This window comes from Carassius carassius, chromosome 47 (genome assembly GCF_963082965.1).
Source record: "Carassius carassius chromosome 47, fCarCar2.1, whole genome shotgun sequence".
Taxonomy (NCBI): domain Eukaryota; kingdom Metazoa; phylum Chordata; class Actinopteri; order Cypriniformes; family Cyprinidae; genus Carassius; species Carassius carassius.
This window is the reverse complement of record NC_081801.1, coordinates 985,001-1,006,741: the sequence shown is the minus strand read 5'-3', so window position 1 is coordinate 1,006,741 and position 21,741 is coordinate 985,001. Positions and strand designations below refer to the sequence as shown.

General features: G+C 32.3%; 1 protein-coding gene across 3 annotated transcripts in view; it reads right to left on the bottom strand.

Annotated features, from left to right (window-relative positions):
• Positions 1–21,323, bottom strand: part of LOC132130449 (cingulin-like protein 1) — a 41,314-nt gene extending 19,991 nt beyond the window's left edge. For 2 of the 3 annotated variants that reach the window (XM_059542158.1, XM_059542160.1), the window contains exons 1-2: positions 21,192–21,323; positions 4,838–4,945 (exon numbers count right to left, since the gene is read on the bottom strand). In XM_059542158.1, the coding sequence (XP_059398141.1) occupies positions 4,838–4,870 (33 nt within the window). In that variant the 5' untranslated portion in view covers positions 4,871–4,945; positions 21,192–21,323. Of the gene's footprint in view, positions 1–4,837; positions 4,946–7,301; positions 7,450–21,191 lie in introns of those variants that run through there. The other variant, XM_059542159.1, reaches the window with a different exon arrangement.
• Between the last annotated feature and the right edge of the window lie 418 nt (positions 21,324–21,741).

Below are 21,741 nucleotides of genomic sequence, written 5' to 3'. Positions count from 1 at the left end.
GATTCCTGATGCAGGTGAAGTAAACGGGCAGATAGATCAGCCACCTGAGCTGAAAGACTCTTAACAGCCTGATGAGCGGCGGCCAACTCCTGCTCATGTTTGCCAAGCATAGCTCCCTGGATCTCGATCGCCGACCGGACAGGCCTCTCATCTGCTGGATCCATGTTGGTTGGATTATTCTGTCACGCTGGTAAATGAAAGATCCAAAAGCAGAGATAACAGGAATAACAGTCTTTAATGAAAAAATATATAACAAAGGCAGTCCGTCTTTTCAGCACACAGAACTGGTAAATAGAAACTTGAACAAACGGAAAGACTCCTGTCTCGATGAGTAACAGAACAGGACTCCCTTGTAGCAGACTCGAAGCTCAGGAGTAGATAACTCAGGCAGGGTGAGAGAACCACATTGGTCTACAATCAGCAGCAACAGCAGCAGAATACAGCAAAAACTTAGGGGCTAGACTGTTCCAGGCAGACAAGACAAGAATAGGTGAGTACCTCTCAATACAGACAGGATGTAACTGCAGACAAAACGCATGACATGTAACAATAATCCAACCAAGAATCTACCCGAGCAAACACCAGATAAAGGGTGAACACTTAGGGCAAAGTAGAAACAGGTGTCATAGCAAATCAGCGCGAGCGCTGATTGCAATGACAAACAGGTGCATGAAGAGAGAGAGGTCAGCGGGACAGACAAAGAGTAATATAATAAGCTAATAAGGTGTGTGTGTGTGTGTGTGTGTGTGTGTAAATGAGTGAGAGCGTGCGAGAGCGAAAACGGAAGAAAAACCTGACTCATGACATTTATTTTTATTGAAAGCAACGATGCATTGTAAGTGCTGGTGGGGCAAACAAACAGCAAAAATAATTTAAAAAGTATGTTTTTACTGTCAATATTATACATACGTTTATATATTTATATATAAATCTTAGGCAGATATTGGGATTTTTTTGGGATGAAAATAATATGAAAGTATAGTATGATATTTATAAAGTTTATAAACGAGGATTTTAGCATACTATGATTGGGCTCATGCTAATTGTTATCTTTGCACACTTCTTGAACAGAAAAAAAAAAAAAAATTATATATATATATTGATAATATATTTAATAATATTTGTATTATTATATTTAATGCATGTGATATATTCCAAAAAAAGCTACCATGTTTTTTGGTGGGACAAACAAAAAGCAAAAAGTTCTTCATCTTTCCGTTTGGCTAAAGGAGAAATCAGTTGTTTTTGGGTTAAAAGCATGTTTCTTAGTTACATGTTACAACAGGGATTACAAGGGATCGGGGGAGACGAGAGGTGATTAATTAATTCACATATATAAGCTCTGATGCTCGCTATAGCAGCTCATTTACAATCCATTTTTTCCCTTCTTAAAACACACAAATCCCAAACAGCTGGCCATCAGTAAACATGTCCACAAGCTCTCTCTCTCTCTCACACACACACACACACACACTAAACGCTCTGGAATCACAATCATCCAATATATCAATTAATAAAGTGTAATTATGGAAATGAGGTGGGTGGGTGATTTTGAGGCCTAATCCAGGGACTCGCCCAGTGCTCTTCCCCAGGGACGCTGCACTGATCTCTGGGTTAACAGAGCGGCCGACTCCCCGGGTCACTCTGAGGGGATTATCACTTAATCTATGATTTAATGCAATAAATTAGATTTCAGTTACATGAAACATTAAATAACCTGAAAAAAAAAATCATAAAAACAACTTTAAAATGAAAATAAATTCTTATAATAGCATCTCAAAATATTTAGTGTAAATATTTCAGCTAGTTCTCAACATTTCTCATTTTAATTTAGTTTATCTTGATCTTATAAACTAAAATGGAAATAAAAATGAGCTTTACTTTAATTGTATTACTAAAACTAATAAAAATGACCAAATAAAATAATTTTCTAACACTTTAAAATTAAAACATGAAATTTTTTTTTTTTTTTTTTTTTTTTAAATCTCAATCACACGAAGTATTTTATTAAATGTTTTATTTCACCTAGTTCTCAAGGCATAATTTCTAATTTTAATTTAGTTCAGCTTGATGTACTGAAAACTAAAACTGAAATAAAATAAAAACTATATAGATATATCTACAAAATAACTTCTAACAATAACAAAAATGCACAACAAAATGACTTAATAAAAACAAATTCAAAATATTAATAAGAAATATAACAGCATCTCGGTGATGTTAAAATAACTCTGTGTGGCTAAAGGAAACATCAGGAGAGTTTTGGGGTTCATATATAATAAGATTACACGATAGCATGGTATTATCATCTTTACCAGGGCGCTAGAGAAGCACTGATCTCTGGGTAACGGGTCAGAGACAACGCCAATCACTTACAGCATTAAAGAGCTCGGAGGGGATCATCGCCATCTATGATTTAATGTGATTAATTTCCACCAAATCTGATCTGATTCCCCAGAGCAGTAAATTAAAATAAATGACATCATATAAGCCTGTGACAGCCTGGCATTTATTAATATGACAGAGACGATTAACTAAAATATGACTGATCTCATTTTAGATATTGTTGTTTTTTTGTTAGAAATAAATAAATAAATAAGAATATACATTACATATTATCCTTGAAGAAAAGTCTGACTAAGGACAATTTTTTAAAATTCTGTTTTCAAGACAAAATAAAGAGTAGAAAATCAAAAAAATATAAAATAGAATTACTGTAGTGCGTTACTGTGAAGCCGAAAAAAATGATGAGATTTTTTAATCTACAGAAGAACGTGATTAGATTATATTTCACCACGGAGTCAAATATAAAATAAGAAAATATATTTTGATTAAAGACCGTAAAGAATGCAATGTTTCATGCATTGTGAGCTTTCTACTGTTTTACGATCTTTAACTAATGCTGATTTGCTGATGTTTGGACATTACAGTAATTAGAATTAGAGATTTATACATTTTTGGAACATGAAAATAATGTTGGAATGAAAAATAATCATAATGGTCCTGAAACGGGCTTCGTGTTCTTTATGCAATCATCATTTCTGGTGATTTTGGGGGGGAACACGTTTGCATGAGATTCGCCCGTGAATGAGTGAAGGGTGTGTATGGGAACGAGACGCAGTGTGTGTGTGTGTGTGTGTGTGTGTTTCTCTCAGGGTGTGGTGGAGGAACATATGGTGCTGTGACCCAGTTTCCTGCGATGCTGCGAGACATACAACTACATTTCTACACGTTCAGACTAAAATATGTGCAAAAGCTTATATACAAAACCTTATAAAAACAAAATATTTACTTACAAGTTGCCATAGCTAGGTTAAATTAACTTGATGTGCTAAAATAACTCAAATGAATGAAATTGAAACTGAAATAGAAAATAGAAAATATATAGAGACATTCAAAAACAACCTAATTTTTTAAAATTGCAATAAAGTTAATGTTAAAATTAAATAATATATATATAAAAAAGTAATAAAAAACACAGATACATTTAAAAAACTTTTTATTTTTTATTTATAAATATTTATTATTATTTTTTTATTATTTATAAATTTAATTACAAGTACACTTAAACTAAACCTGAAATAATATTGTTTTAAAATACGCAAATATAAAAAAAATGACAAGACAAAAAATTGACAAAAAATTTAACTAAAATTAAAATGAAAACCAAATAAAAAAAAACATGAATTGAATATATTAGTTACAATTTAATAGTTATATAACTATATTAGTTAACATGAACAATACGTATGTACATATACGTATATTTATTAATCTAAGTTCATGTTAATATCAACAAATTACTAATGCATTATTAAAATCAAGTTGTAACTGTTAATATAAAGTACTGTGAACTAACATTAGAAAGGTTAATAACTGCTGTAAAAATATAATATTTATTGTTAGTTAATGCATTAACTAATGTTAACAAATTAGACTTTATTGTAAAGTATTACCTAAATATTGATTAAAACTATAAAAACAGTAATTTTTTAATTTTTCACACTGCTGTCTGCATGTTAAAACATCACACACACACACAGACACACACACACACACACACACACACACACAGACACACACACACACACACACACAGACAGACACACACACACACACACACACACACACAAACAGACAGACACACAGACACACAGACACACACACACACGCACACACACAGAGACAGACAGACACACACACACACAGACACACAGACACAGACAGACACACACTACTAGGAAACTCATATTATAGAAAATTAAAACTAAAACCATGAAGCAAAGATTTTTTGTGACCAGAAATTAAATACATTTTATAAAAAAAAATTGTATATATATATATATAATTCAACTTATTTAACTTATTTGAGCTTGTTCCCCTTTAACTTGACGTCCTAAAATAACTAACACTGATATAAAAGTTTATAAGTTTAAAAAGTTTAAAAAGCTTTAAATAATAAAAATGACAAACACGCACAAGAAAATTCTAATTAAAATAAATACAGAAAAATACAACAACAAAATCTAATTTCAAATATTATTAAAAAAAAATCTTAATGATACTATAATTCTCTCATTTTAATCCATTTCAACATATCTTCATTTACGGTCACTGTAAGAACCATAAGTTACTCATTTATTTATATAGATTCATATTTAATATTTGTGAATGTAATGCATGTAAACTATTAAACTGAAGCTCGGTTAAAGAATGTGCAATGCGATGTTTTTGAAATGTGAGATTCGGAGTGAATTTTTAACCCGTGTTACATTTCTGTTTCATAAGTAACTGTTTGAAGTCAGTGGAATACGGGCTGTTACTGTATTTACTGTACCGTGCTGGTTTCCTGCGCACTCATTACTGGCATCCCGTTGGTCAGTTTGTCACACGGTCGTTACAATCCCACAATGCACTGCAGCGGCTCTCGCTTCTCTAACGGCCACTAAAACACAAGAGAAACAAATAAACAGTCTGAGACATAATTAAACAATGAAAACATCACATTTCATGACAATTAAGCACAGTTCACCTCAGCTGAAGATTTAAGATTTAAGACATTATTTAGATAAAAGGTTCATTCACAGTTTTTATTTCTTATTTACAAATCATTATATTTTTCGTGTTATTTTTATCAATTCCAATATATCTTTATTCATTGACACTGTAGACTGTAATAAGAAAAAAAAATCTGTAAATGTATTTTATCATGCACATATTTTATATATAAATAATAAATAAATATATATATTTAATCCTTAATTTTTTATATTTTATGCATTTATTTAACCGTATTTTATATTTAATTGAATGTCGTATTGAAAGGTTTGTTGAGATTTGAAAATTCCATTTCAGTGTTCTAAAATTTCAAATTTAATTCAAACTGTTACTTTTTGAAATTTCCTAGCAATTTCCCAGTTAAAATTTCAGGTGCATGAGCCAAAAGTTACTTATTTCTTAATTTTAAGCTTTATTTCATTTTATTTATTTTGTATTTAATAATTGTAAGTTGGGACATAAAAAAACATTACATTGTGAAATTATTTTCATGACAATTAAGCACAGTTAATTTCACCCAAGCTCTTATTATAGGACACTGAATATCCATCTTAGAAAAAAGCGTATTTCAGCAAAATCAGTGGTTTCTCCACTAGAGGGAGATGCAGTAAAGCACTATGAAGTGTGCACTATGAAGTGAACATCACGTCTCAAAGCACAAGAACTGATTAAGATCAGGGTATCAGAAGCAAATGTGATAGAAGTGCTTTATCTCTTCTGAAACTCTAAAAGCATAACAAATGACCAAGTAATAATGATGCTCTATAAAACAATACTAAAATGTAATCGAAAAGTGAACGACATTAGGCTTCTGCATGGAAAAGCATTGCTGAAGTTCAATAAAACAATAAACCACATGCTTTCAGGCACAAGGAGACCTCAAGTGTCTAATGCATATTATAAAGGTGCTTTGCTATGTGATCTGCAATCCAACATCTCAATATTTCGCAATCATCTGACTGAAAGTGTTGATTCCAGAGAAATTCGTCTGAAGGGAACGCACAGACGAGCGGTCAGTCCTCCGACAGTTACAGTGACCTCAGGGAATACAGAAAGCAGGGAGCAAAAGATCGAGAGAGAGGCTAAAACACACATCAGAACTGTGCTTTACCTCTTTAAGGAACCATAGGAACATTTCATTTGTCCTTACGACCACGTTCTGAGTGTTTAAGCCTGTTATGCTCATCACAGCACTAGTACTAGGTTATGATTGAATTAAAAAGACATAAACACAAACGCTACAGGAAATAAAAAACGTAATAAACAAATAAATGCAAGGAACTCCAGTGAAAGCTGATCTACAAGTTAAATATGGCAAGAAACTGACGAACTAAACATGAATGACACATTGATATGAGATGACCACATGAATTTTGAGGAGGGCGCTTAAAGGGCTCCTGAAAAAACTCAAGCGAAAAAATCAAAAGGAAAGATATAAGGAAGAAAAGATAAAAAAAAACATTAAAATTAAATATAAATAAAAAAATAAGGATGAAAAAAATTACTAATTTATTAAAGAAATCATAAAAAATAGACAAAAATGATAAAACAAAAATAATATAAACATAAGAAAATAAAATAAAAGATAAAGAAACATAATAAATGAAAAATAATTAAAAACTCGAGATTAAAAGAAAAAAAAATAATTAATTTAAAACTATTACAAAAATTAAAAAAAAAATAATTAAGGAAAACAAAATTAAAAAAATAAAATAAAATAAACTAATAAAAAAGAAAGAAATTGCATTTTTAGATGAAATATGTGATTTGTTTGAATGAGGTATGTTTGCTTTTATTGTTGCTGATTTAATGGTTTAGATACTGTTTGAATGTCTTTGTCAGAAACAATGCAAACGATCGAGTGTAGAAATACACGTGCTTTCAGTTCGGATTAAAGCACTTTGTCACCAAATAAAAGCACAGAAATCATAAAAGCTGCAACACATTCAGTGCTCATGGGATTACAAGGATTCTTCGAGTGAAAGCAGGCGTTCGTTTCACAAGCGCGCTGTTGGACTGACGTGAACTTCACAAGACAAGCACCGACTTGAGTCTGTTCTGAGAGACAGACCAGACTAATTTTGGTTTTGAATTCAAGTCGGTGCAACAAATCATTACATGGGAACAAAACAGCCAAACCCTACGTGACGTCACAAAGAGACCCGACCTGGTGAGCGAGAAGCTTTTCCAACAACAGCACATTTACTGGAAACAGCAGGAGGACACGCCTTGCAGGAGCTGACCTGGAATATAGAGATGTGCTTAGACTTGATCTCTGAGACGGAAGACAGACGGAGCTGATGGAGGGCAAACCAGGACGCAACCAACGGCCAACTACTGACAGACACTCACAGATAACAATAAATCAAGCTCCGCTTAAAGAGTTCATTCAGCCTTAACAGCTGCAGGGATCAAGGAGAGAAAGAGAGAAAAAATTGATTTCAAAAATACAAATATATAGATAGGAAAGATAAAAAAAAATTAAAGCAAAAAAAAAAAAGAAATAGAAAAACTTTAAAAAAATATTTAAAAAATGAAGAAGATGCAAATAATTAAAAAAACAAAATAGGAAAAAGGCAAAAATAAATAAATCCAAAAAAGACAATATATTTAAATCAAAAATTAAGATAAAAAAAAGAAGTATAATAGTACATATGAAAAGAATAAAAATAAAAATATATACAGAAGAAAATGTTAAAATGAATTAAAAGAAAAAGAAATGTAAAAACTAAAAAAGAAGTAAATTTTAAATAATAGAAGGAAATACATTTTAAAATATATATTAAATTGAAAAAGAAAAACAAAGAAAGGAGGAGTAAGAAAGAGAGAAGTAGCACATGATGTGTGTTTACACAGAAATCAGAAGAACACACACACACACACACACACACACACTCACACACACGCACACACACACACACACACACACACACACGCACACTCACACGCACACACACACACACACACACTCACACTCACACTCACACTCACACACACACACACACACACACACACTCTGGTTGCTCTGCAGCAAAGCATGCTAGGATCAGTTTGATTAGTCACTAAAACCTCTGAACACACAATACTGATGCAATATTTAATAATCGTCTCTGATGCTTACACAATTATGCTAATTAATGCATTGTGTAATGCAAGTCCTGTGCGTGTCTCATTAACAAACATTATAACATTATGTGACGACCCATCATTAACATAATAATTACTTCATATACATTATAGTAGTCATGAATCTGATTTCAAATTTGATGTCATATATGTAAAACAAACAAACAATCATATAAAAGATGATTTTAAACTGATGAAGTGTCACTATAACACACACAAATGACCTCAGAGCTGCTGGGAGACTTTCAGTCCCAGATGGGAAAAACACAGACAGAAGACTTCAATCTGTCTGATCACAACACATCTCCATCTGAACACACACACACACACACACACACGGAGCATCCTCTGATACGAGACGTGCACTAATCATTAATACATGACATGTCTTGGTGCATGTTAAACATTTTATATATTAGATATAATCTGAAAGAAATTAAAACATAAATAACAAAAAAATAGAAAAAAATAAATGAAAGCTGAAGAAACAAAGGAAAACATTAAAAAGAATTATATGCACTAAACAAAAAAGAGAAGAAAAGTAAAATTAATTTAGATAAATATAAAAAAAAACAAATATAATTAAAAGAATTTAATAAAAACATATAAAATAAAAGAAAACTAAATATTTAAAAAATCTAATTAAAATACACAAAAATAAACAACACTAAATTAAAATGATAAAGGAAAAAAAAGAATGAAAAGAAGACAAATAAATTACAAAAATAAAAGAAAGAAAATACACAATATAAAATCAAGTAATATGAATAAAAAATGGATATAAATAAATGGATGAAAATGTATACAAATAATTTTAAATAAACAGTAAATATGGTGCATGTTAAACTTTCTAGTGTGCAAATGATTCTGAATTTTGAAAACACCTCCCAACTGAATAAGAATGGAAACATACTAGCATATTACATTTTACCATGTCGCACTACTATTTCTGTAGCATGCAATATGTGAATGTATTGTGCATGTGACATTTCTGCATGCATGACCTTCTAGATCCGTGTGAATACTGTATCTCACGATGCAATGCGCATCCCAACGTTTCCATAAATATTCAATGACACTGTAAAGGACCCAGACGTAACATCATGCATGATTTTTTATAGCTCTTTCTTGACTCATGATTAGAGAATTAAACTGGATTAAAAAATGCAACACAAGCACATTTATTTCAGAGACAGGGACACGCCACGGCCGATCCCAGTGCACTGTGGGAAAGCACAGAAACAGTGGTGACATCATCACCTTCATCAGTCAGTTTAGAGCATAAAACCCCCTCAAAATCCACAGTAAGCCGGCAGATATCCAACATAATGCAAAATGGAGCAACAACTGTGAAAATCATAACGAGCTTCATGGGAAAGTGTGCATTCAAAACCTGAATTATTGCAGCAAATTCATAAGACAAAAGAACTTACTGTTCTGTACTGTACTTACACATTCAGATGCAGAAACGCTGGTTAAACCTTTGTGTTTTTGCATGGCAGCAGTGTTTGGGTTGGTTGCTGTGTGTGTGTGTGTGTGTGTGTGTGTGTGTGTGTGTGTGTGTGTGTGTGTGGTTTCTCTGCTTGATTGATCTCATGACATGAGAGTGTGTGAATGTGAATGTAAAACACTCTTAGCAATATCTGATGAACTGAAACTTGATTAGCTATTTTCAACTGTTTAGGACAAACTCATTAAAATAACAACAAAACTGACTAACTTCAAAACTTAGAATGAAACTCATCTGATATTTGAGTATGACAGAACAGACTTTCTTATCAGTGATTAATTCATATACAGTATAAAGAAGCAACACTTCACAATAATAATAATAATAAATTTTTTCATGTGAACAAGTATTTAGCTTGTTTCTAGAAGTTTCTATCATCTTGCTAGCATTTTTGGCATGTTTATAATAATTAGCACGCTTTTAACATATTGTTACCACATTTTGGCTTGTTGCTAGCATGTTTTAACACAGTGTTAGCATTATTCAGTATGCTGCTAGCATGTTTCTGACATGTCACTACCATGTTTAACATGTTTCTAGACATTGCTAGCATGTTTTAACACAATGCTACCATGTGAAACAAGCATTTAGCATGTTTCTAGAAGTTGCTAACATTTTTGGCATGTTTGAGTATGTTGATAACAATTAGCATTGCTACCATGTTTAAGCTTGTTGCTAGCATGTTTTAACAAAGAGTTAACATGATTTAGTATGTTGCTAGCATGTTTCTGGCATGTTTTAAAATGTCATTACCATGTTTAACATGTTTCTAGATGTTGCAAGCATGTTTCAATACAGAGTTAGCATGATTCAGTATGCTGCTAGCATGTTTCTGGCATGTTTTAACATGTCACCAGTACCATGTTTAACATGTTTCTATACATTGCTAGCATGTTTTAACACAATGCTACCATGTGAAACAAGCATTTAGCATGTTTCTAGAAGTTGCTAACATTTTTGGCATGTTTGAGTATGTTGATAACAATTAGCATTGCTACCATGTTTTAGCTTGTTGCTAGCATGTTTTAACACAGAGTTAGCATTATTCAGTATGCTGCTAGCATGTTTCTGACATGTCACTACCATGTTTAACATGTTTCTATACATTGCTAGCATGTTTTAACACAATGCTACCATGTGAAACAAGCATTTAGCATGTTTCTAGAAGTTGCTAACATTTTTGGCATGTTTGAGTATGTTGATAACAATTAGCATTGCTACCATGTTTTAGCTTGTTGCTAGCATGTTTTAACAAAGAGTTAACATGATTTAGTATGCTGCTAGCATGTTTCTGGCATGTAATTACCTTGTTTAACATGTTTCTAGATGTTCCTAGCATGTTTTAACATAGAATTAGCATGATTTAGCATGCTTTTAACATGTCACTAACATGTTTCTAGTCGTTGCTAGCATGTTTAAACACATTGCAAACATGTTAAGCAAACATTTAGCTTGCTTCTAGAAGTTGCTTACATCTTGCTAGCTTTTTGACGTTAAAATATAATCAAAATAAAATTGTACTTTTTTGTATTTTTTCACGTGAAGCAAGTATTTAGCTTGTTTCTAGAAGTGGCATGTTTTAGTATGTTGGTAACATTTTGCATGCCTCTAGATTAACAGTTAAGCTATTGTGCACCAGACAGATTTCCATCCAATCAAATGTCATCTAGAATGAGAAAGCCCCTCCCCCTGATGCAGCACAATTCATGTTCATGGCTGTAACAAACTAAAGTCTACTGACTATCAGAGAAAGGAAGGAGCCCTTCGAAGCATCCTGGCAGTCTGGTCTCTAACCGTCATGAAAAATGTCACGATGTAAAAACCAATAATGGTCCTAATAATAGGCTTGATTAACTGTTCTTCATTTTATTTTGGGGAGAAATATGCCATTGTTTCAATCGTTCTCACTGTCTGTCTTGAAGCGTGTGTTACATCATGTGTCCAACAGATAAAAACATGTACAAAGTTATGTGTGACAGTGATCTGTGGCATGCGGGTGAAAGGCATGCTGGGAATAAGGCGTGTGCGGGTGGGGCATTCAACTCAAGCAGGCCGTCAGCCAGACACACACACACCTTCTTCTCCCGCAGGGCGTGTGTGTGTGTGTGTGTGTGTGTGTTTGGGTGCGGCTGTTTTAAATATCGCTCAGTAAAGTTTTAAGAGGTGAAGGGCTCACGGTTACAAAACACACACAGCTTTAATCCAGCTCTTCCTCTGCTGCCAAATACATCTCGTCCCACACAATTCCTCAGAAAGGTGGTGCAATTTACAATAATATCAGCGTCAGGTCAAACAGACTTTAGGATAAAAGAAACCTGGTTTATTATTACCACTCGAATACTGATAAATGCATTCAGATGTTCAGTAACCAACTGTCATCCTGTACTGTGATGTTTTATGTACTGTATCTAGGGGACTTTTCAACCTGTGAAACTGAAAAATAAAATAAAATAAAATAAAATAAAATAAAATAAAATAAAATAAAATAAAATAAAATAAAATAAAATAAAATAAAATAAAATAAAATAAAATAAAATAAAATAAAATAAAATAAAATAAAATAAAATAAAATACACCTTATCTCAGATGGGCCAGGTGGTGCTGGGGACACAGAGATGATTAAAAATTACAAATATAATGATTACAAAAAATTATAATAAAAAACAAAATACAAACGTCAAAAAATAAATAAATAAAATAAACATGATGCTGGGGACATAAAGATGCTAAAATATATAAAAAATAATAATATGAACCAAAATGAAAAAACAATAAAAAAACAATACATATAAAAAGTATAATAATATATTTTTTAAATAAATAAATAAATAAAACACAACAAATAAAATAAAATAAAATAAAATAAAATAAAAAAAACCTCATCTGTGATGGATTAGTCAGGTTGTGCAACGGAAACAAAAGTGTTGGAATGTTGACCTTCAATCCTTGAGCGCTTCCATCTAGTAAACTGGCTTCGGGGTTACATATCAGGGTTAAAGGCTTTTTCTTTCACGGCAGCTTGTGTCTTTGTGGAACTCTGGTCAATAAAAAGTTTTAAAGCAACAATAAAGCAAACGATGCCGTCTCCAGAGGATCTGAAGGCAGTTGCTGTCAGTCAGCAGATGAAAGGCCTGCAGGTGTAAATCTGACAAGCTAAAGCCTGAAACCATGAACTCATCCACACTGAAAGCAGCTCGTGGAAATAACGCATCCAACGGTTCTGCCGGCCAATCAGCATCTCATTCAACGGCTGAGACAGCACTGCCTGTTGCCATGACAACGTGACTCATTCCATTGGAATGCCGCGGTAAAAGTCCCTCCTGGACAAATTCCAAACACTCCCAGATCCCTGTTGCTAGGAGACAGCAGACGCGGTGACCTTCCTTCACCCGTTCACTCAGACAACAACAACAGCACGGAAAACCAAATATTCCCAACCAACACAGAGGCTGAGCGGGAAAAGTTCAGCTAATCAGCACTGATAGAGCAGGAATGCAGATCTAAACATTACAAGGTTTTTCAGAACACAGCTCTAAGAGTCCGGATCACGATCCATGTCCACTGGCTGCTATTCAGTTAATGACTAGGGATATAAAACAATTACATTTTCAATCACCACATGCTGCAAAATGATGACACCCATCTGTATAGAGAGCAAAAAAAAAAAAAAATTACAATTATTATTTATTTATTTTATAAATTTTTTGGTTAAAAAACAAATACATAAATACAAATAAAATGTATAATTATTATTGTTATTAATAATAATAAATTATTAGCATTTTTTCAGTTATAAGTTTGATATAAGGAATGGAAATATCAATAAAATTGATTATTATAAATAATAAATTATTATTAATTTAAGGAAAATTTTATTCAAAATAAATAATTAATAAATCATTTTTATAATTATTTATAAAATTATTTGTCTGATTTCAATTAAAGGTTTGATAAAAAATAAATTATTATTATTATTATTAATAATAATAAAAAGACAACAACAACATAATACTTATGTACATACAACATAATAGAAGAGTAAAACAACAATACAATTTTATCCTTTAATCCAGTTAAAGGTTTGAACGAATATATAAATATTGCATCATCATTAGTAATAATAATACTATTATTTTTTAGCTTGCTAAAAGTAAAAAATGATATATATATATACACATTACATTTATCCTTAAAAATAATAAGAATACTAATCATAAATATATATATATTTTTTTATTAGAAAATCTATAAATATGAATTAAAAAGTATACTGTTGAAATTACTATTATTATTAATATCAGTAAATTTTGTTTAATTGAAATTGTAATATTTATACTTCATAAATAATTATAATCTGCAGCCAGACCTCTCTAAACCAGACAGTTGCCCTTCTTTATCCATCTCTAATGACCAGAAACACTCAGAAAAGCAAATAAACAGCTTGTATTGTAATGTAGCTTTAGCTGCTCCTCCAGCAGATCGAGTCTGTATTATGAGGCTTGTTCGAGCGATAGCAACTACGTATTTCTCTCTAATAAAACAGCAGAGGCTAATCGGGGAAACTGGGAAGATTTGGCAGACGCTCGACAGCCGAAGGCCAGGTGTTACAAGCACAGCTGGAAGACCTTTTGTTAACCATCTCAAGAGCTTCACTAACACATGCCAATCTGCATCTCTGGACACTTTTATCCTCCGAACAATAGACCGATGATTATAGAGAGAAGAGTTCACACAGATGCATGCTTCCTTTCCTCAGAGCACTAGCTAAAACAGATCTCAGTTTTTAAACTTCGGTTATTCAATCGTCTGTCTTTGCACCAATGCAATAGACACTTGCATCCAGACGGCTGATGATGGACTGGATTTAGATGTTAAAGTCGTTGTTTCTGTAGAAGATCTGCTGACAATCTGGTTTAAGTGTTTGCATCCTGAATGCTTTCATGAGTAAGTCAGACTGCGATGAAACAATGGTTTAATATGACTGACTGCAAGTCATAAATCAAGCAAAACACACACAAAGAGAGACACACACCCAAAAAACAGAGAGACTAGAATATATTCAGACGTCAATTTTCACTCAGAACTTGGTGGTAAATTTTGCAAATAAATGCGAAGAAACATTGAATTAAACATGGAATTTTAAAATAGAAAGACTAATATGGTATTTTCTTTGATAATGTACACCAGCTATTTTTATTAAATATTTTTATACAATTTAAAATGTTTACATATAAAAAACTGATAAGCAAAAACAATGTAAAAAGACAGAAACACAGCAAAATGTATAAAAGTAAAATTATGAATAAAACATTTTAAAATAAAAGCGGTCAAAATATTTAAAAAATTTGAAATAATTTTTTTTTTTATAAAATTGTCACTTTCATTTATTTTATCATTTATAACATTTTATTTCAACTAGTTACCGGACAACATTTCTCAGTTTCATTTAATTTATAACTAAATTTATAAAAACATTTTAAAAAAACTAATAAAAATGACAAAAACAACAACAAAATTACCAACTAATTAAAAAGCAAACAGAAAATTCTAAATAATTGAAAAACTACAATTATATGAACGAAACTAAATATAAATAATAATAAATAATTAAATATACTAAATGAACCTATCGTCATCAGCATGCTGAAAATGCAGTAATGCCTCACTATCACGGTTCTATAAATGTTATTTCTTATCTTATGGGAAATAAGGGTGTTAAATACATGAATGTTATTGCTCTGGATCTTCAGCGTGTTCGAACCCGAACCGAGCTGATCTCCGAGCAGCAGACAGGGGGCGATATGCATCCACTCACACAAAGTTTACTCACTTTGAGTTTCCAAAAAAACAACAAACTCCATCCCAATTACTGATGTGGCGCTTAATTGTGCCTGAGACAGAATCAAGAAATCAATAATTGGTGACCAAATATCGGGTGGTTGCCAAGTTTTGGGATTGAAAGACAAGCGGTGATCCTTCAGGGAAGCGGAAAAATACCAGACAACCGACTCGACATGCAACGAGGCTCTGACAGAAGTGTGACGAGTCAAAAACAAACACGCTTGCAGCTGAAGAGTCCTGCTGTCAAACGAGGTGTGGTCGTTACCGCACTACACACAAGATCAAACCATTATTACACGCAGAATAACACTGCACTCAATGATGTTTCACACTATAGGACTCTAATGTGTGCAGACAGCTCAGGGCTTATTCTTGCAATGATACACACTCCAAAATCCATCTTTTAATCACTGTACCACAGAGAAATTATGAATAAAATGAGAAAATAAAAATGCATAAAATTTGAATGAAATGCATTAATAATAATACAATATTACAATTATTTTTTTTAATTTTCAGTCAGATAAAAGTAAACATATAAAGATTAATACATTTAGCATTATTATAAACAATTATATATATATATATATATATATATTTTTTTTTTTTATTTATTTATAAAAACAATATTACCATGGTACATGTGCAAAAAAAGATTTAAATTACTCTTGTTTTGCTAGTTAAAGTTAAAGCATTTTTTTAATCCTTTAAAAAAAAGTAATGCTGCACAAAAGATATTAAGACTTGTCAAATAATAGAATAGAAATTCTGACTTATTTATCCTAGGATTCTTTTTTTTTTTAAACTGGAAATATTTAAAAACAAATAATAATAAAATTTTGACAGTGCATATTAAGATACTTTTAGTACACCGTGCATTTTTTTTTTTATCGTAAATGAAACTGAAATTATTACAAGAAAATACCATTTCATTGCCCTTCACTGAAACACAGCGTCTGAAGAACACTGAACACACAGAAGATCAGGAGCGTCTCCGTGGCCCCGGGCTCCTGCCGTTCTCATGTATTCAGCAAATACACTCCATAAACACACTGTGCTCTCAAATACTGCAAGAGGCACGCTAATCACACTCATATAGAAACATACACCCTAATAAAAACTTATTTTTTTATATAAATAGGGTTGCAAAGGGGCAGAACATTTCCAGTAAATTTTTAAACATTTTCCAGGATATTTTTGAAATTTTCCTGAAACTTCCGGAAAGTTTCCAAAAAATGTACCAGAATAAAAATAACAAATAAATAAATATTAATAAAAACGATTCTCATTTTTATTTAGTTTAACTTGATGCACTAAAATAACTATGGTAAGACTAAAATAAAAAGTATTTATTAAAAAAAATACTACATATAAAAAAAACAAATAACTAAACTTTTCAATTAAAAAAAAAGCAAAAAAACAAAACAAAAAAAAAACATTCAAAATAATCTATGAATTATTCTAAAATAACACTGATATAGTGATGATATTATTTTATGGTACTTTGAAATAAACATCAAATAAATTATGCTAATCATATCATATACCATGGTATTGACACTATACTTATATATAAAACCAATTACCATAGTGTAAAAAAAGCATGGTATTAGCATGCATTTCCTAAATTTGTTTGTCTAAAAAAAAAAACAACAACAACAAGGTATTGCCATGGAAGACAGTGCAGAAAACCATAGTGGTATTATGGTACATCTTGTAAGCATATGCACCAAATGTATGCTTCAAATCTCAAAAAGAGAAACTAACTAATGCTAAACTACTCAATATTGTAAACAACCACCTGTGCAGCAGCAAATGAAATGAGTGCTGTTACATAATGAAAACCCTGAGGAGAATGAAAAGCTCCTGAGATATCTCAGAGGTTTGGGTGACACCTTCATTCTCAACATACTTGAGCTCCATGTTCTCAGGCCCGTTAATTGCATTCCACACATTAAGAGCAAAAAAAAGCTGACATGATGGACCGTCCCTAATACACCGTTACAGATTCAGCTCAATAATGCTGTTTATTAAAACCCTCTATGATGATGTCATCCACAAGCGCTTGACTAATGAGGTGCGTATTTGTTTCTAATGCTAGGTTTGATCCTTCAGCTCTTTTGTGGATGGCGGGAAATGGAATGATACATTGTAACAATGACACTTTCACCTCATCCAGATGAGTCATGGGGTTTTTGGATGATCACCGTGGCAACATCACAGATGATTGACATGATGAACACTTATGAAAGTTATGAAAGAATGCATTCAAGGGTGGCGCTCGTACCCGTGTTTCTCTTCCTGATATCACTCAGAAAATAAAACAGGAGGAAACATTCCTCGCATCAAACTCCAGGTCTCATTCTCACGGCTTTCTACTGAGACAACAAACCTTGTTTAAACACTCACAAGAAGCTGATCTGACAAGTTTGGACTTTCACTTGATCTGCATTAGCGCTGTAAGAAGCACAATGATTTGAAGTTTTCATTACACATACATGCATGGTATTATTTCATGCATAGTAATCAAATAAATGATACATTGCACTCCAAGTATAACCAATTTCCATGATGACAACAACAACAAACGTCCAAAAAGTGTTGCATTTCTATTGCATTCTAGTGAACTTTGAGTTCTGCGAGCATTTCATTAAAGATGTTGTTGGCAGTGATGCAATCTAGAGTTTGGACACATTATAGAATAATAATAATAATAATAATAAGATCATTATGATAGTATACTGTGATTATACAAAATGTATTAAATTAAATGCATACATGCTTTTTAATAAAAACTTAAATAAATATATGGTTTATAACAAAACATCACTAATATGTTTGTCGAAACATCTAATTTTAAGCATTTAATCTTAAATATTTATGTTTATGCATTTGGCAGATGCTATTATCCAAAATGACTAATTGCATTCAGGGAACATATTTTTAAACCAAGTTCTGGGAATCGAACCCATGACCTTGCAGTTGCTAGAGCCCTTGATGTTTTTCCTTCAACATTTACAGCCATCAAATAAATAAATAAAAGTAGGTTTGACAAGAAACACCTAACAAATATACATATAGCTAAAAATCGACACATTTTCTGGGAATTGAACTCATGACCTCGCAATTGCTAGGAGTCTTGAAGATGTTTTTCTATCAGCATTTATAGCCATTAAAGGAAGAAAGAGAGAAAGATGGAAAGAAAGAAAGAGGGAAAGATGGAAAGAAAGAGAAATATTGAAAAAGAAAGAAAGAAGGAAAGAAAGAAAGACTGAAAAAGAACGAAAGATGGAAAGAAAGAAAGATTGAAAGAAAGATGGAAAGATGGAAAGATGGAAAGAAAGAAAGAAAGAAAGAAAGAAAGAAAGAAAGAAAGAAAGAGGGAAAGACGGAAAGAAAGAAATATTGAAAAAGAACGAAAGATGGAAAGAAAGAAAGAGGGAAAGATGGAAAGAAAGAGAAATATTGAAAAAGAAAGAAGTAAAGAAAGAAAGACTGAAAAAGAACGAAAGATGGAAAGAAAGAAAGATGGAAAGAAAGAAAGAAAGAAAGAAAGAAAGATTGAAAGAAAGATGGAATGAAAGAAAGATGGAAAGATATAAAGATGGAAAGAAAGAAAGAAAGAAAGAAAGAAAGAAAGAAAGAAAGAAAGAGGGAAAGACGGAAAGAAAGAAATATTGAAAAAGAACGAAAGATGGAAAGAAAGAAAGAGGGAAAGATGGAAAGAAAGAGAAATATTGAAAAAGAAAGAAAGAAGGAAAGAAAGAAAGACTGAAAAAGAACAAAAGATGGAAAGAAAGAAAGATGGAAAGAAAGAAAGAAAGAAAGATGGAAAGAAAGAAAGAAAGAAAGAAAGAAAGAAAGATGGAATGAAAGATGGAATGAAAGAAAGATGGAAAGAAAGAAAGAAAGAAAGAAAGAAAGAAAGAAAGAAAGAAGGAAAGATGGAAAGAAAGAAATATTGAAAAAGAACGAAAGATGGAAAGAAAGAAATATTGAAAAAGAAAGAAAGATGGAACGAAAGAAAGAGGGAAAGATGGAAAAAGAAAGAAATGTTGAAAAAAAAGATGGAAAGAAAGAAAGAAAGAAAGATTGAAAAAGAAAGAAAGAAAGCAATAAAGATTGAAAGAATGAAAGGTGGAAAGAAGGAAAGAATGAAAGGTGGAAAGAAAGAAAGATTTAAAGAAAGAGAAAGAAAGAATGAAAGGAGGAAAGAAAGATCACAAATATATCTACAGATTTCTGTGAATCTTGGTGTTTGTAGAGGAATGCACATCATAATCTATAAACATTGTGTCCAGTCGTGTAATCACAGCACAGTTCTCACACACAGATGAATAATGTTGATTTGTCATGCACCGGTGAGAGCATTAATGAGTCAAACGCTGTCAATCATTGTGTAGCAAATCTCCTTCACCATCATGCATTCATCGGCTCGAGTCAAAATTCATCAATGTTTGAAAGAATCTGAAGCTTTGAAACAATAGAAAACCTGCATGGTTTGTTTTCAAACAAAAAACGCTGATCGATATGAATGATTCCTGACAGAACAATAGTGAGCAGACTAAAGCTGCCCAACATTTGTATTGTTTTCTCTAATTATTGTGCCACAGCAGAGCCACTTCTGAAGCTATTGTGCGATCTGTCTGTCAAAGCTCCTTCTATTTCTGCTTGGTTTGAGGCTCGTTCTCGACTGAAAAGAAGGAATCTGTTCTGTTAAATACCAGAGCACTAAGCACTTTCACCTCTCGGGCGGATCACATTCCTCCTGCTGGAAAACTGTTAATGCAGAGTCACGATCTAGAACCAGTGCGAGCATCGAATAAAGATGATGACTGTCACAGATGCTGCTCGACGGGTCTGATGATCTCTCATGTTGACACTCCACACAAACCGTTTGCAAGAACTCAGGTTACAGACAGGCCTTGATCAATAATTATCAAACACAAATGCATCACCTTAAACCTCCCTCATAGAAAGTACAATGCATGTAATGCAATGATATATACCTTTGACATATTCATATACCACGGTTTTTATATACAATATCACAAGGTACTTCAGAGATTACCATGAAATTACTATTCTACATGTTTAAAGATCCTAAAATTATGAAATTACTATGGCATGTGTGTGTGTATATATATTCTGAGGTACTACAATGGTAAATGACTAAAGAACATGGTAAATATGCAAAAAACATAGTATGATTCTAACCACAATAATACCATATATGTATGTATGTATGTATACACATGGTATTACTATGGTACATGTCCAAAGATCATACAATGTACTGTTATTATATATATATATATATATATATATATATATATATATATATATATATATATATATATATATATATATATACATACCAGTAACATAATACAAGTCTATTTGTCTACTATATGAAATATTCGTCTACTATCTCTGACTTTTTTTTTTCTTTTTTCACACAAACGTTTTAAATGTTACTAAACTTGTTCAATCTGAAGAAACACCGGATCCGATTTCATATGAAAACATCAGAAGGGATAAAGATCGCACTTTGAGCTGCTGATCGCACATAAGGTGTCGCAGATGATGGATTATCGATCTATTAAAGCTCTTGTTGTGTAAATGCAGAGTGAAATGGAGTATTCCGTGAGTTTACCGTTGTTTGTGGAGCAGATCCGTGTCCTCTCGCGTCTCTCAGGTGAGTTTGTTCTTGATGAAAGTGCTCTTAACTTTCACACCTGGGCGGATCACTGTGTGCGTGTGTGGGCGTGGCCTGAGACACGCCCGCCAGCCGGAGCCACGCCCCCTCCAGCCTAAGACCAGCAGCAGGGATTTACTGTGGTACATCTGCTTCACTCAAGACCGGATGTTATTCCTCACCATATACGGGAATCTTCTTGGGCTCAAATGCTATTTAAGGAATTTTGAATGAGTTCTAGAGTAAGATCTATTTATATATCCGTTTATATCCAGTCCTTCAGAATCCAATAACATTCTGACCCAACAGTATTATGGATATAATAAAGAAATGCTAGAAATAAAGGCAAATAAAAAATGAATGGATGCTTTGAGATTATATCAGTAAGATACCCTTATTCATCCATTAAACTGAAACCCAGCCCTACAGGAGTACATATATATATATATATTATATATTATATATAAATATATTATATATATTTGTGTTATTTATAAGAACACATAAT